The sequence below is a fragment of the Hevea brasiliensis genome, chromosome 10 (assembly GCF_030052815.1).
Source record: "Hevea brasiliensis isolate MT/VB/25A 57/8 chromosome 10, ASM3005281v1, whole genome shotgun sequence".
Classification (NCBI taxonomy): domain Eukaryota; kingdom Viridiplantae; phylum Streptophyta; class Magnoliopsida; order Malpighiales; family Euphorbiaceae; genus Hevea; species Hevea brasiliensis.
In genome coordinates, this window is record NC_079502.1 from 44,778,480 (window position 1) to 44,796,624 (window position 18,145).

Below are 18,145 nucleotides of genomic sequence, written 5' to 3' on the forward strand. Positions count from 1 at the left end.
AAAGTAAATTTCAATTTCCTCCTGCTAAATCCATTAGAGCCACTCATTGTTTTACAATTTTGAATTTATTTTCTTTTTTATTTAGCAGAGGTGAGGAGGACAAAAGCACAAAAAATGTTGTTTCCTTATTAGTAAGAGAGTAAGCTAATGGACTGGTTAGACTTGAGATAGAACCACCAAATAAACCAAGGTAGCCAAAAACCATTGGTAACAAATAAGGCTTCTTCAATGGAGAAACAAGGTTGTGAGATTGAAGCTAGAAGGATCACCTACAAGATTTCCACCAAGAAAAGAAACTACCCTTTTAAAATCTTCAACAAAGATCAACAAATTGATCAAGAACTCGAACCGAATCTTCAAGAAAAGCATGTTCTCAAAGGCGTATATTGCAAAGCCAAGCCATGGGAAATCCTCGCCGTTGTTGGTCCAAGTGGAGCTGGAAAATCATCCTTGCTTGAAGTCCTAGCCGGAAAACTTACCCCACAAAATGGTTCCATTTTTGTCAATCAAAATCCTGTCGATAGAGCTCAGTTCAAGAAGATATCAGGCTATGTAACACAGAGAGATACCCTCTTTCCTCTCCTCACAGTGGAAGAAACCCTCATGTTTAGTGCCAAGCTCCGTCTGCGGCTTCCTCAAGCTCAACTGCGATCTAGGGTCAAGTCCTTGGTTCAAGAACTGGGCCTGGATCATGTAGCCATGACTCGTGTGGGTGATGAAAGGGTTCGAGGGATTTCCGGTGGAGAAAGGCGTCGAGTTTCGATAGGAGTTGATGTCATACATGACCCTAAAGTTTTAATTCTTGATGAGCCAACCTCTGGTCTTGATAGTACATCTGCTTTACAGATTATTGACATGCTTAAGGTTATGGCGGAAACAAGAGGTAGAACCATAATATTAAGCATTCACCAGCCTGGGTTTCGCATTGTGAAGTTGTTTAATTCAATACTTCTGATAGCTAATGGGTCTGTTTTACATCATGGGACGGTGGATCAGCTTGGAGTTCATTTGAGGACAATGGAGATGCAGCTTCCTCTTCATGTCAATGTTGTTGAATTCGCTATCGAATCCATTGAAGCCATTCAACAACTGCAGCTGCCAGAAAGCACTCCAGTATCGACCCAACTCCAGACCACGAAAGCAGAGGACGGTGAGAGTAAAAGTGGCAAGTTCACTCTTCAACAGCTCTTTCAGCAAGCCAAAGTTGTCGACGAGGAAATTATCAAAGTTGGTATTGATTTTCCTTACGGTTTTGCAAATTCAAGTTTTCAGGAGATTGTAATCCTCACCCACAGGTTTTCCAAGAACAATTTTCGAACCAAGGAGCTCTTTGCATGCAGGACAATTCAAATGTTGATTTCTGGGCTTGTTTTAGGTTCCATCTTTTCCAATGTTAAAGATGATTTGACAGGAGCAGAAGAAAGGGTAGGCCTATTTGCTTTTACATTGACATTCTTGCTCTCTTGCACAACAGAAGCACTACCAATCTTCTTGCAAGAAAGGGAAATTCTAATGAAGGAGACCTCTTGTGGGAGCTACAGAGTCTCATCCTATGCAATCGCTAATGCGCTCGTTTACTTGCCATTTCTACTGATTCTGGCCATATTATTCTCTATCCCATTATACTGGTTAGTGGGCCTTAATCCAAATTTCACAGCATTCGTCCACTTCATGCTCTTAATCTGGTTGATTCTTTACACTGCCAATTCAGTTGTGGTATGCATCAGTGCTCTAGTACCTAATTTCATCGTTGGAAATTCAATGATATCAGGGGTGATGGGATCTTTCTTTTTGTTCTCTGGGTACTTCATATCCAACCATGGGATTCCAAATTACTGGATGTTCATGCATTATATATCACTTTTCAAGTACCCATTTGAAGGGTTCTTAATAAACGAGTTCTCAAAATCAGGGAAATGCTTGGAGTACATGTTTGGGACATGCATGGTTACAGGAGAAGATGTGCTGAGAGAAGAAGGATATGGAGAGGAAAGTAGGGGGAGAAATGTGGTGGCAATGGTGTGCTTCATCTTGGTATATAGGTTTATTTCATATGTTATTCTTAGATGTAGATGCTCTCTCACAAGTCTCAAGGTGCTCTGATTTTATGAATTAACTTGCTGCTTCACGAGAGCTTACAAGATGGTTCACATGTTTTTGGACTTTACTTAAGATAGCAGCCAAAAAAGAAATATCAGGTAATAATAAAGAAACGAATGTAATATCTACCAATATATTCTTATGTTGTATCAATATGATCCTTCTCTCTCACTAATCATGTCCTGTTTTATTTTATTTTCTTTATTTTCTAATTTATTAGGCTTTAATTAAAATTTAAACTCCAAATTTTATAATTTTGAAAAAATTTCGTTTTTCGGTTTCTTATTTTAATTAATTATTATATTAGGTTTGAAAATTATTATTTTTATTTATTTATGAACATTTTGTCCACTAAGGTTGCTTAAGGAGCTCTTTCATTAATGAGGAATTTGCCAGTTCGATAGATCCAGATTTAAACTTGATATAATATCTCATCTAGGTAAGAATTTCTGCTCTTGGACAACATTTTAGCGGTATCTCGATTACTTCCCTTTTGTACATCCTTCTGTTTGTATATTGGTAAACTGAATTTATATAAAAATTTTTCCTATTTAAAATCATTATTGAAATATAACAAAGTTTCATTATTTTAATTAACTGGGCTGCCATAATTCAAGTGTAATTTTTATTCCCCTAGAAAAATAAAAACAGAATAACAGGATTTAGATAGTTTATATTTTAGGGTTAGTTTCATATCATTAAATTTTAATTTTGTATCAATAAAATTGTTTAATTTTAATTTTTGGTTTAATAAAATTATTATTTGTAAATTTTAATAAAATTTCAATCATACTTTTAACTTGGTAACTATTTGCACATTAAATGCTTTTTTGACCTCATGAAGTGTGTCTTTGCTAAAAAAAAAAAAGAAAAAAAAAGTGAAATGTGTCAAAATGTTGTATGGTCTTTTGTCATATGAATTAGTAGCATTCATATGTGACATGCAACTTTTTAATTTTTAATCAAATCGATTATGTATGAAAAAACAAAGGAATCAATTTTTCTAGAGCTCCTTGATTCTATTAGGAAGCTTTGTCAATATTATTTTTGTGCTACCATTGTAGGAAAGTGTAAATTGATCAATTACAAAAAAATGTAAATTGAGTGTATTTTAAAAATTAATTGAGGGCTTTACAGGAAATGTAAATTGTTATGGTTGAAAAGTAAATTTGTACAGTTGAAAAAGTAAATGATTGCTTGAAATGATAAAGCCAATGCTTTGAAAAGTAAATTCATTATTTGATTGCACTAAAAGTATTGCACAATCATTTAATGCAAAATTGCGCAACAAAAGTAAATAAGAGCTTGAATGAATTTGAATTAAAAATATGTATTGCTTGAACAAGTAAAATACAATTAATTAATAGAAAAAGTAAATGGAAAACTTATCTAAATCTACTAAGAGCTTGCTATGAATTTGACATTGTAAAGTAAATTTATCTGTTGTGTTGCTGAATGGATGGAGAGGGGCTAAAAGTTGCATATGCTACTTCTTTTATAGCTTCTCCTTGCTTAGTGATCACGCTCATTATACTAACATACTTTGTTGCCATAACTACTCTCGGTGACTAGCCACTTCAATAATTGCTCTCCTAACTTCCAAGCCAATAAATGTTGTTATTTATCCAAACACTAGCCTTTAGCTCAATGTATCTGCATTTTTTGGCTTAGTTGTTACTCTTGCTCTTAAATAATTTATTGGATTTGGATGTTGAGTCATGGATATGGGTCATGTATTTGGGTTATGGGTTAGGCTTTCCACATGGGCTTTTCATGGATTTTGATTAAGTTTAGAGTTGAGGGAACTATTGCCTCATTTTCTCCTCGCTCTCCCACGTTACCTCTTTCGTTTTGTGGTGTCTCCATAGGATTTTCACTAGTGGAATTGTTTTGTTTCTGAGCTCTTTTACCTCTCGTGCTAAGATTTTAATTGGTTCTTCTTCATATGTCAGGTCAGTTGTACCACAATTTCTTCTACTGAGATGACATGTGAAGGATCTGATCTGTATCTTCTGAGCATCGAGACATGGAACACATTATGTATCTTGTCTAGCTCAGGTGGTAAGGCTAATCGGTAGGCTACTGGTCCCACACGTTCAATAACTTCATACGGGCCAATGAACCTAGGGCTTAATTTTCCCTTTTTCCCAAATCTCAACACTTTCTTCCATGGCGATACTTTGAGAAATACCTTTTCACCAACTTCATACTCAATATCTTTTCTCCTCAAGTCAGCATAAGATTTCTGTCGGTCCGAGGCAACTTTCAAATTGGCCTTTATCAGTTTCATCTTTTCTTCTGTCTATTTTATCAGGTCTGGCCCCACTAGCTTATCTTCACCCAATTCAGTCCAACATACAGGTGTTCTGCATTTTCTCCCATACAGTGCTTCATAGGGTGCCATTTGTATGCTAGCTTGATAGCTATTATTATATGCAAATTCTACCAGTGGAAGGTATCTGTCCGAACTTCCCTCAAACTCAATAACACAACTTCTCAGCATATCCTCGAGGACCTAGATTATTCTTTCTGATTGTCCATCCGTCTGAGGATGAAAAGCCATACTAAAATGGAGTTGTGTGCCAAGGATTCTTGTAATTTCTTCCAAAATCTAGATGTAAACCTCGGGTCTCTATCAGATATAATGGAAAGTGGAATTCCATGTAGTCTAACTATTTCACTGATGTACAATTCTACTAGCTTTTCCAATGAGTAGTTAGTTCTGACTGGCAGAAAATGTGCTGATTTGGTCAACCTATCCACAATCACCCATACTGCATCATGCTTCTTCTGAGTGAGAGGTAGACCACTGACAAAGTACATAGTGACTCAGTTCCATTTCCATTTAGGTATGTTTATGGGCTGTAACAAACCTGAGGTAAATTTCGAGGATGAAATTTTTATTTAGAGGGGAAGAGTTGTAACATCCCCACTGTACGTATTCTGTACGTTCTATTGCTCTAGTGGCTAAATAACAGTCCAAGCAAGTTAGGATGTCTAAAACTACACTTCAGTGATAATAAACAGAAATATAATGATGAAATAAATAAAAAGAAAATACAAAAAAATCAAAGAAAAATGAAAGAGAGAAAATGAAGCTAAGTTAAATGAGCCAGCACCGCAGCGATGGGTGATCGCACTAGGAAGGCCATTGCCAACCCCAGGACTGCGGGAAACCCTCGGAATTTAATTTTGAGGCAGAAATAAAGGTTTATTGAAATGTAATTGACACTAGAAATATCAAAGAAAAATTAATAAATTAGTACAAAGAAAATCAAAAAAATCGAGAAACAAACAAAAATCGGTGTTACCGAAAAATTAGGAATATAACCCGAAGTAGGGTATTTTGGTTATTTGACACCTAGAGTTGCCTTTTAACCTCAATGTCCATTAAAAATAAATGATATTACACTTGAGAAATGTCATGAAAAATTATATTGTGATACAATATGTAAATAGTAAAAGAATGGAGCTAAATGAGCAAATAAGAAAACTTTAACTAATTAAACATTAAAATGAACTTAGTGCTCCACTAACTTGAATATTGGGATACTAAAATATGCTTTGGGACAGCAGATTGCACTCATTATCATCTTCATCTTCAACCTTTAAAGCTTTGGCCAAATTGAACCTCCATGGAAGTCCACCATGGCCAAACTCCCTACATCACCATGCACCATTGATCGACCCATCCTTTCCTCTTGATTCTTTCATTAAAGCTTGCCTACTTACCTTGGGTAAGATATTAAAAACAAGATTTGGAGAAATTTTGTTAAGCTTCAAAAGTGGTAAGTGTCCAAAACCTCTCCCTTGCTTTAGTAAACCTTGTGTTTAGGTTGAGGTGAGTATTTTGGTGAAGAGAAATGAAGAAAATCTTGAGAAATGAAATGGTCCATTTTTGGCAGCCATGAATATATGTTATAGTTGAATTTTTCTTACCTCTAATGGATGGAAACTAAGGTTGAATAACTTAAATGGAGGAAGTAGTAAGTTAAAATTTAAGTATGTGCATGTAGTGCTTGAATTAAGGGTGTGTAATGGAACCTTAATGCTTTGGGCAAACTGCCATGTTTGGCAGCCTATTAAACCATGATTTGTGTGTGAACATGTAGTTATTAATGAAATATGCTAATGTTAAATTGTGGGCAGCAAGTGTAAGTGATATTGAAGTAAGATTATGTTGAAGTGTATGTGTAATATTGACATTGAGATATGTTGAATTTTGGTGGAAGTGAATGTTGAACTTAATGGTGAATTATGTGCATTGAGCACTTGAATATTCTGCCCAACATTGTTGCTAGAATTGTGTACAATATATAAATGGAAGTGTTACTAATTGAATATTGAAGTAATGAGGAGGAGAAGGAATATCAAATTGGAAGTGTATGTGCTTTGTGCAGGTTGTGTATTGAAGGCAGTACCAAAATTGGGCCATAAGTGCCAAACTTTGAACCCAATTGATATAAAGCCAGTGGGGGGGGGGGGGGGGGGTGAAACTAGACACCAAATAGGCCAACTTTCATGTAGAAATGTTGCCAAAATTCTACCTAGAAACTGACCTTAAAAATGACCAAATCTGGAATAGCAACCTTGCAACCCAGATTTTTTACCATATGAACAGTAGTCCTTGGGATGACCATAACTCACTCAAAACAGGTCCAGTTGACCTGAAATTTTTATCATGGTTAGTTTAGACATAGATCTACAATTCTTATGAAGACATAAAAGCCCATAAATGGCCAGAACCAAGTCAAATGGCTTGCAAAAGTTCAGGTACAAAAACTGTCGAACCAAAAGTGACCTAAAATTGACCAAATTTTGCACTAAAGGTGCAATCTGTCTAGCTTTAGTAAATTGACCATATCTTGGTCTATACAACTCAGAATGACCTGAAATTTTGCCCCACGTGCAATAAGACATAGAGCTACAATTTTTCTTCTTTGACCAGAAGCTAAAAACTAATGGCAATAGGACTTTAAGCTAGACCAATCTAGCACACAAAAATTAAGAATTTGACATTTTACATAAAATGATGCTTGAAGAATTTTGGCAATGAATGCCAACTTGTAAAAATGGCAAATTGCACTGTATTGGTAGCATATTGAGATATAAATTGTGATATATTGATGCTAGAAACAACTTATCCATATTACCTAAAAAGGTCAACATATGTATTGACTTGTGAATTATATAATAGTTAGTAAACTCCAAAAATTGAAGAATTAAACAATTAATTTATAATGTGCCCTAGTTTGCCTAGTTGACTAGTATGGATAGGTTGGCATGCCGATAGGATTCGACAATTGCTCAGAAATGGCCTCATGCCATACTCGTGTTTTTACGGCTTATTATGCCAAGATCAGGATTTTAATAGCCTACGGCTATACATATTGTGTATTTATTCTTGGCTTATCGCCAAATTGACTATATGGCTTCTTAGCCACACTATTTGCACACTGGGAGACACTTTGTGACCGATGGTGTGACAGCCCGAGGTACTAGGTACCCAGTGCCAATATATCCGTTTATCCAGTCTGGTCATTATATAGGCTACACGGGCAGTAATTCAAGTACTATTAAATTCAAATAGCTAAATCCAGTCTACTGACATACAACACCACAAAAAATTCATAAACACTTTATTTACTTTATTTTAGTGTACATTTCTTTATATTTGGCACCACTAAGCAAAATTGCTTAGCGCGTTGCTTTTGTAACGCGTAGGTATTGGAGACACAGCTGGGGAGCCCAGCAGACCTACTACCGGGTGAGACATCAGATCTGCACAGGAGTCCAGAGTCATCTGCACTGCATTGCATAAATGTTAGGACTTAGGATATCTTGTATTTTGTACTTTGTTGTATTTTTTGAAATTCGGCCTTGTATTTTGTAATATTATGAAAGCCCTAAAGTTTGTAATATCTTGTACATATTAAATAACATGGAGATTTTTTGGATATATTTAAATTATTATGGACTGTATTATGGAACTGTTTAATGACTGTGAAAGTCTATTGACTTTACTGAGATATAGAGACTGTGAAATATTTGAGATTTTGATATTATCATATTGAACTGTTTTCAACAGGTTTGGAAGGACAGTTTGTTCGAAATACAGACGGCACCTTGCCAAATTTTTATTACCAATATTGAAACACTGATTTTATCAAAGTATGAAAATAGTATTAGCATGATATGAATTTTACATAAAAGACTTCTTAAAATCAAATTGAGTTCAGGAAATGAAATAATCACAGACTAGGTGTTCCGGCACGCCGTGTAGCACGCCTTGCTCGGCTATTCTGTAAACGGGTGAGGGGTGTTACAAAACACCTCTTCAACTCATCAAAACTCTACTGGCATTTATCTGTCCACTGAAATTTTACATCTTTCCAAAGCAGCTTGGTCAGTGGAGAAGATAACATAGAAAACCCTTTCACAAACCGGCGGTAATATCCAGCTAAACTCAGAAAACTGCGAATTTCTGTGATATTCCTGGGTGGCTTCCAATTAAGGATAGCTTCTACCTTGCTAGAATCTACCTTGATCCCTTCAGCTGACACAACATGTCCCAAAAAGGAGATTTTTTTCAGCCAAAATTCACATTTCGACAATTTGGCATATAGCTGTTTCTCCCTTAAAGTCTGCAGTACAATCCGCAGATGTTTGTCATGCTCCTCTGCATTCCTCGAATATATCAAAACATCATTAATAAACACCACCACAAATTGGTCGAGATATGGTCTGAAGATAGTGTTCATCAAATCCATAAAAGCAGCTGGAGCGTTAGTTAACCTGAATGGCATTACTAGAAACTCGTAATGGCCATATTGAGTTCTGAAAGCAGTTTTTGAAATACTTTGCTCTTGCACCTTCAACTGATAATAATCATATCGCAAATCAATTTTGGAGAATACAGATGCATCCTTCAACTGATCAAACAGATCATCAATGCGAGGCAATGGATATATGTTCTTTATTGTCACCTTATTCAACTGCTGGTAGTCAATACATAAGCGAAGAGTGCCATCTTTCTTTTTAAAAAACAATACTAGCACTCCCCAAGGTGACACACTAGGGCGGATGAAGCCCTTTTCAAGTAGTTCTTGCAACTGTACTTTCAACTCCTTCAACTCTGCTGGTGCCATTCTGTCTGGTGTTATGGAGATTGGATCCACACCAGGCATAACATTAATTTCAATTTGCACCTCTTTTTCTGGAGGTAATCCTAGCAATTCATCAGGAAACACATCTAGAAAGTCATATACTGTAGGGATGTCCCTCAATGCTGGACTCCCCACTTGGGTGTCTACCACATGTGCCAAGTAGGCTTCACACCTCTTTCTGATCATTTTTTTGGCTAGTGCAGCCGAAACGATGTTTGATGGCAATAGTTGCCTCTCCCCATATATTACCACATCACTATACTGATGAAGGCCAAAAGTGACTGTCTTTAGTCTATAGTCAATCATGGCGTGATGCCTGGCTAACTAATCCATGCCCAAGATAATATCATAATCTCTGAAGGGCATTTCAATGAGATCAGATAGAAAAGTATGTCCTTGGATCACCAAAGGACAATCCCTATACATTCTATTAACCCTGACCTCCGGTCTTAATGGACTTGTTACTAGCACCTCAAAGTCTATTTTTGTACATGGAACAATGATGCAATCAATGCTGCTAGCACTCACATAAGAATGGGTAGAACCCGGATCAAATAATACAAACACATCTTGATTAAAAGTTGAGAAGGTACCAGCCACAATATCAGATGTCTCGGCCTCTTCTCTCTATCTCATTGCATAGACTCTGACTGGAGCACTGCCTTGCTCTGATTGATTCATAATGCCTTGGATGCCTGTTGGACTACCTCTACCCCTGCCACTACCTCTGCTAGGTGGTTGTGAACCTCTGGTGGCAGGACTCTGAACTGACCCTTCTACAGTAGTAGGAGGTGGTCCAACTCTGCGAGTACTGGTGTAGTCTTTGGCAAAGTGTCCTGTGCCTCCACAGTTATAACAGGCTCCTATGGCCTTGTAGCATACCCCACCATGAGTTCTTCCACAAATTTCACATTGGCGGGGAGGGTAGGAAATTCTAGTTGTTCGATGACTAGACCTTGGTGGTCTCTGCCCTGATGATCCACCTCTGTTATATCGCTAAGCTAGGGGCTCCTCAAATTCTTTTATCTTCCCCAAATTACTGCTCAAGCTCTGACCCATAGGTTTCTCCCTCTTCTCTATTTCACACTGCCCTTGTGGGGGTTGGGTTTGTACTTGGGCTTAGGCTGACAGATTATCAGCCATTTGTTGAAAGAAAGTGGCCATTTGTTGGACCATTTGTGCAGTAATTTGTACAGGTGGGGCTGGTAAAGTCGAGCTTCTAACTCTCTGAGGGGCTGGGGCATCCCCTTGTACCTCAGCCTCTATTGATTGATCAACTAAACTATCACCCTCTTCCATAGTCAATTCAAGGATCTTAGACCTCCTGAACAATAACACAAGGAGATTTTCTCCCATTTATGCATATTTATAATGTAATGTACTGTATATATCAGACAATGACATTGAGCAGTTGTACTATGAAGAAAGAATATTCAAATTACAGGTGAAAACATAATTTAAAAATTAGCTCTGATACCACTTAAACATGTCACACCCTACCCCTCCGTAAGGCATAACATGATCCCGCAGTATACCTAATGAATTACCAACTTCATCTACTGATAACCCATTAAATACACTACAAGGAATTTTAGACCTTTTCTTACTTCTTTTTACAGTGGTGAGCACTATTTACAGGTGTTAAATTTTTTCTTTTTTACTGAAGTGAAATCAGATAACACATTTGAAGAATTAATAATTTCTGTAAGAATTTTAGCAGAGTGCCATCTGTATTTTAAATAAAACAGTTCTTAAAAAACCTGTAAAAAGCACTTCCTATATTTTTCCACAATCTCAAACTCAAATATTCAATCAACACAAAAAGTTTCTCAACAATCGTCAATTCAAATCCACAATGATTTTCCAGTGTTTTCAAAAGCTGAGATAAAAGAAATATATCACAAATTTTACAAGCCAAAATAATTTACAATTTATTTTACAACTTTAATGTACAATTTTAATTTATAACTACTCAAAACCAAGAACACTATATATACATACAGTGAACATATATTACAATACAAAATGCAAAATATGGTATACTCAATATACCCGATGAACTCTCAATGTAGTACTAGTAGCCTAGTCTGCCTTTGTGTCGATCGATCTACTGCGGCGACAATGAATGAAAGTCACATCGAGCCAATGTCTCAGTGGTGCACAACATTAACACAATGTAACTTTAAATCACAAATCATAAGTCATATAAATAGTGGATACTTAAAACATGGTTAAATTCAAAAGACAGTGAATGTCAATAAGAATTTAAACTCCATTTCACAATATCACAATGAATGTCAATAAATCACACTCACACAGCTTAATCATGTTACCAAAGTTCAATTCATCCCAAAAGTCGATGGCTAGTGAGGAATAACATAGCTAGCTAGCAATAATATGAGTACTCATTCTGTTCGTCCTTAACAGGTACACACCTCAACACATCAGCCAGAGAGGGAATTCAATTCATCTCACTAGACAAGCTAGCGAGGAATTCAATCAATATACATGATAGCTATGGTTTCAAACCATTTACAATGCTTTTCAATCAATAAGTATCAATCAAATATCATTCAAACAATTTTTCACAATTTAAAACAATAATATACAAATAGTCATAATTTATTTCAATTGAAAATTCAAAAGAAATAGTTGTTGTACACAAACCTCTGATAACTGTCTTTTGGCCCTGACTCAGTGTTTCCTTCCCCTTCCCTGAGTCTTTGCTAACTGAAACACACAATTTGAAGTGTTTTCAATACTCATTTAAACTGTCTCTAACAATAAGGTTCAATAATTAATTTATTGAATTCTATTATTTTCCTTAGTCAACCTAAAATGTTGCCCCTCGATGCACTCTAGGTGAATTAGGTTTTAATGTTACCAATATGTCACATTTGTAGCCTTTTAGTATTGGTACATGTTACCAAATTCATTTCCAAGTATGTTGCATTTTATTGCAATTTGTCAGATTTCGGTATACTAATTTGACCTAGCCGGAGGACTTAGTTCCCTCAGTTTTCGGCTTTCGGTCCAAACTACAAACTTGTAGGTCTATGTCTTATTCCACGCGGGGTAAAATTTCAGGTCATTCTGAGTTGTGTAGACCAAGTTATTGTCAATTTACCAATGCTGGACATAATGTACCAAAATGGTAACTTTAGGTCATTTTTAGGTCACTTTTGGTTCGGCCAGTTTTTGGACCTGAACTTGTGCAAGCTATTTGGCTTGGTTATGGCCATTTCTGGGCTTTGGTGTCTTCATAAGAATTGTAGATATATGTCTCAAATATTCATGGTAAAAATTTTAGGTCAATTGGACCTATTTTGAGTAAGTTATGATCAAAACACTAACTGCTGCCCAAATGGTAAATTTTCAGGTTTTTAAAGCACTAATCCGGATTTGGTCATTTTTGAAGTCACCTTCTAAGCAGAATTTTGGTAAGCTTCCTTCATGAAAGTTGACTTTTGTGCCTAGTTTCACCTCTAATTGGTCTCATACCAATTGGAGTCACACACTTAAGGTTCTAAGCCAAAACATACACTACCCTATTGTACATTATTCACCCTTTACCAATTACACATCCTATGCTTGCCAAGTCATTCTTCCATGCCAATTCTGGTTTGTACCATAATATTAACACATTTAACAACTCATTTTTGGTCATTTTGGTAGCTTATAACCATTCTCAATATGCACACTATAACCCAGAATTTTCCAAGTCCAATTACAACAATTAAACACATGAATGCAAATCATTTACATGTCCAAATTCAAACCTTAATACACACATACCTGCTACCATCCATAACAACCTAATTCAACAATATAATTCCATAAACCAAACCATGAAATAACACATTTTGATCTACACTTTAAAGTTGCTGATTTGTACATCTCCTTCAATTAGCTTCCAAGCTTCCAAAATCAAGTGTACTATCACACATACATTTAGTATACATTATCCAAATTATTCCTACACACATAAACACTTACATCAACATTTTAAACTACCATTTACATGCAAGGACAAGCTGTTCATAATGAAGTTCATGGCTGCCAAAAGGGTGCACCACCATTAACTCATCAAACTTCAAAACTTCTTCCATAAATCAACTCACCACAATATCCACTCAAAGTTTAATAAAATAAGAATAAAAAATACACACTTACTACTTTTGAAGCTAGACTAAAACCTCACTAAACCTCCTTAAAATTGCTACCAAAATCTTCCTTGCAAGGTGAGGAGCAAAGTTAATGAAGGAACTTAGGGGAAAAAATGGCTTGAACAAGCTTGCATGGAGCTCTCATCCAACGGCCATGGAGGTTTCTCTCTTAAGATGTTTCGGCTGGCTATCCAAGGTTGAAGATGAAGTTAATTTCAGCCACAATTCTGCTTAATGGTCCACTCAGGTGGAGTTAGTGGAGCACTATTAAAATTTTAATGTTTGTTTATTCTAAAATTGTCAATTTCCCACATTTTCCTCCTAACTTTTGCTTTTTAGATTATGTACCACTATTTTAATTTTTCTTGACATTTTCCAAATTGTAATATCATTTATTTTTAATGGAAATTTAGGTCAAAAGACAACGTGGGGTGTCAAATGACCACAATGCCCCTGTTCGAGTTGCATTCCCGATTTTTCAGTAGCACCGAGTTTTGTCATTTTCTCGATTTCTCGTTTTTTCTTTGTACTAATTAATTAATTTTTCTTTGATATTTCCAATGATATTTATGTTTCAATAAGTCTTAAATTATGTCTTAAAAATATTTTTCAGGGTTTCCCGCGGTCCAGGGCTAGTCAATGGTCCATACCGCAACTTCCCGGTGCGGTCACCCATCGTTAGGGTTCTCGGCTCGTTTAACTTGGTTACATTTCATTGCTATTATTTTTTCTTTATTTTTCTTGTATTTTTGTCACACCCTACCCCTCTGTAAGGCATAACATGATCCCGTAGTATATCTAATGAATTACCAACTCCGTCTACTGATAACCCATTAAATACACTACAAGGGATTTTAAAAACTTTTCTTACTTTTTTTACAGTGGTGAGCACTATTTATAGGTGTTAAAAACCTTTTTGAACTGAAGTGATAGAACTAACACATTTGAATTATTTGGAATTTCTGTAAAAATTTTGGCGGAGTGACATCTGTATTTTGGGTAAAACAGTTCTTCAGAAAACCTGTAAAAAGCACTTCAATATTTTTCCAAATCTCAACTTCAACATATTTCTCAACTCAAATCCACAGTGATTTTTCAAAGACTGAGATAAAAGAAATATAATACAATTTTTACAAGTCAAAATAACTCATAATTTACTTTACAACTTCAATTTACAATTTTAATTTACAACTTGTCAAAACCAAAAACAATATGTACATACAGTGGTCATACATTACAGTACAAAATGCAAAATGTTAGTATACTCATTATACCCGGTAATCTCTCGCTGGAGGTACTAGCAGCCTAGTCACGCTCTGTCTGTCTGTCTACTGCGACAAAGAATAAAGCTATCGCTGAGACAATGTCTCAGTGGTGCACAACATTAACTAAATACAATTTAAATCACAATTCATAAATCATATAAATAGTGGATACTTAAAACCATAATAAATTTCAAGACAGTAATTGTCCACAAGAATTTAAACTCCATTTCTCAATATCACAATAAATTTCAATAAGTCAGATCATGGTTGAATTCAAAAGACAGTATATGTCAATAAGAGTTTAAATTCATTTCACAATCTCACAATACATATCAATAAATCACACACAGCTTAATCATGTTCCAAAGTTCAATTCGTCCCAAAAGCCGATGGCTAATGAGGTATTCAATTCGTCCCAAAAGTCGATGACTAATGAGGAATAACATAGCTAGCTAGCAAAAATATGAGTACTCATCCAATTCGTCCTCAACAGGCACACACCTCAACACTTCAGCCAGAGAGGGAATTCAATTCGTCCCACTAGACAAGCTAGCGAGGAATACAATCAATATACATGATAGCTGTGGTTTCAAACCATTTCCAATACTTTTCAATCAATAAGTATCCATCAATATCATTCAAATAATTTCTCACAGTTTTCAAATCATTTACAATGCTTTTCAAGCAATAAATATCCATTCAAACACATTTCCACAATTTAAAACAATAATGTACAAATAGTCATAATTCATTTCAATTGAAAAATTCAAATGAAATAGTTATTGTGCACAAACCTCTGATGACTGTCTCCTGGTCTGGACTCAGTGTTTCCTTCCCTTTCCCTAAGTCTTTACTAACTGAGAAACACAATTTGAAGTGTTTCAGTACTAAATTAAATTGTCTCTATCGATGATGCTTGATAAGTAATTCACTGAAATCTATTATTTGCTTAATCACCTAATATACCGACCCTCGATGCGTTCTAGGTAAATTAGGTTTTAGTGTCACTAATATGTCACATTCGATAGTGTTTTAGGGTTGGTACACGTTACCAATTTCATTTCCTTGTTTAGTGCATTTTATTGCAACTTGCTGGATTCCGGGATACTAGTTTGACCTAGCCGGACGACCTAGTTCCCTCAGTTTTCGGGTTTCGATCAAAACTACAAACTTGTAGATCTATGTCTTATGGAACGTGGGGCAAAATTTTAGGTCATTCTGAGTTATGTAGACCAAGTTATGGTCATTTTACTATTGCTGGTCAAATGGCATCAAATTAGGTCATTTTAGGTCAATTTTGGTCAACTTTGGTTCGGCCAGTTTTTGGACCCGAATTTGTGCAAGCTGTTTGACTTACTTATGGTCATTTCTGGGTTTTGGTGTCTTCATGAGACTTGTAGGTATGGGTCTTAACTATTCATGATTAAAATTTCAGGTCAATTGGACCTGTTTTGAGTGAGTTATGGCCTAAACACTAACTGCTGCCCAATTGGTCAATTTTCAGGCCTCATTTGCACTTAATCCGAATTGGTCATTTTTCATGCTACATTGCAAGCAGAATTTTGGTATGCTTTCTCAATGAAAGTTGGCACATTTTGTGCCTAGTTTCACCTCCAATTGGTCTCATACCAATTGGAGTTACACATTTAGTTTTATAGGTTAAAATGCACACTGCCCTTAATTACATTGCTTAAACATGTAGCAATTACACATTTACCTTACCATAAATCCACTCCTCAACCCAATTCTGTTTTGGTACATTACCAAACCATATACCACTTCACTTTAAAGTCACTTTGGGCAGATTACAAACATCCTTAACACACCAAATAAAGCTCTAATTCATAAAGTCCAAATACAACCACAAATACACATAAACACTACTCATTATTTCATACAATTTCCACAACTAATTTATATACATATCCATTAATCCTCAATGTCATAATTCTGCCAATATCTTCATGAATTCATACATTCATCATGGAGTCACAAGGCTGCCGAAATGCTCCACCTTGCCAAAGTTTCACATAACTTCCTCCACTTCAATTTCAAACGCACAATCACCACATATACGTGGAATTAACTTACTAGGACATTAAATTACCCTACTCAACATAAATTCTCATCAAATATATGTATGAATATTTCATTAAACATACAACTCCATGGCTGTCCAAAATGGATATATCATAACTCCTCAAACTTGAAAATTTTCTTCACAAATCAAACACCCATAACATGTATACAAAGTTTAACAAAGCAATATTCAAAAATACAAACTTACCTATGGTTGGGACTTGTTAAACCTTCACTAAACTTCTTGATTTTGGTATCAAACTCTTCCTTATGATGTGGAGATAAAACTTAATGAAGCCACTTAGGTGTTTGGAAGTGAAATGAGGGGGTTAATGGAGCTTGAAGGCAAAACGGCAATGGAGTTTTCCAATCTTCTCAATTCGGCATGGATGAGAGGATTTAGAGAAGATGAAGTGCAGATTGTGTAATGGACTTACACCTGCCCCATTTAGCTTTTAATTTATTCTTTAGTGGTCCACTTACACAAATAAATCATATTATATGTTTAACTCCCATTTATTCCACATTAAACCCTTAATTTTTGTTATTTACTTTAGGTACAATCAATTTAATTTTTCATTATATTTTCCAAGTGTAATATTATTTATTTTTAATGGACATTTAGGTCAAAAGACACTTCGGGATGTCAAATGACCATAATGCCTGCTCAAGTTATATTCGATTTTTTGAATAACAGAGTTTTGTCTGTTTTTCGATTTCTCACTTTTCTTTGTACTAATTATTTAATTTTTCTTTGACATTTCTAATGATATTTATACTTCAATTGATGTCTCTTTAAGTCCTAAAAATATTTTCCAGGGTTCCATGATCCGAGCTAGTCAACGGTCCACGCCGTGACTTCTGTCATGATCACCCATCGCTAGGGTTCTCGGCTCGCTTAACTTGGTTACATTTCTTTGCTATTATTTTTCCTTTGTTTTTCTTGTATTTTCTTTTCTTGTATTTCACTATTTTATGTCTCCTCACTCATAACGAAGTGTAGTTCTAGGCATCCTAGCTGTCCGGACAACAGTGGTCACCGAAACAGTAGAACGCACTACCGAACTTAGGGGTGTTACAATTTTCTTTTCTTGTATTTCATTATTTTATGTCTCCTCACCCATATCTAAGTGTAGTTCTAGGCATCCTAGCTGTCCGGATAACACTGGTCACAGGAACAGTAGAACGCACTACCGAACATAGGGGTGTTACAGAAACTGGTCATGACACATCAATTCTGGGCTTTTGCAATAGATCCATAACTCATTTTGTCAACCTTGGAGACTGATTTGGGCTTTGGTCCCTCTTTATCATTTGTAGTGCTCTATCTTAGCTTTTCAATGGATTAAACAACACTCAATTTAGAGAC

At 35.7% G+C, this 18,145-nt stretch overlaps 1 protein-coding gene across 1 annotated transcript; it reads left to right on the forward strand.

The window, feature by feature from the left end:
* Positions 1–5: 5 nt before the first annotated feature.
* On the forward strand, positions 6–2,693 carry LOC110662636 (ABC transporter G family member 5). The gene is made up of 2 exons (XM_021821677.2): positions 6–2,198; positions 2,457–2,693. Exon 1 carries the CDS (start codon positions 229–231, stop codon positions 2,101–2,103), a length of 1,875 nt encoding a protein of 624 aa, XP_021677369.2. The 5' UTR covers positions 6–228; the 3' UTR covers positions 2,104–2,198; positions 2,457–2,693.
* The last annotated feature ends 15,452 nt before the right edge of the window (positions 2,694–18,145 follow it).

Bases quoted from the DNA above. Each gene is read 5' to 3' on its own strand.
- LOC110662636 (XM_021821677.2), top strand. From the start codon at position 229: ATGGAGAAACAAGGTTGTGAGATTGAAGCTAGAAGGATCACCTACAAG.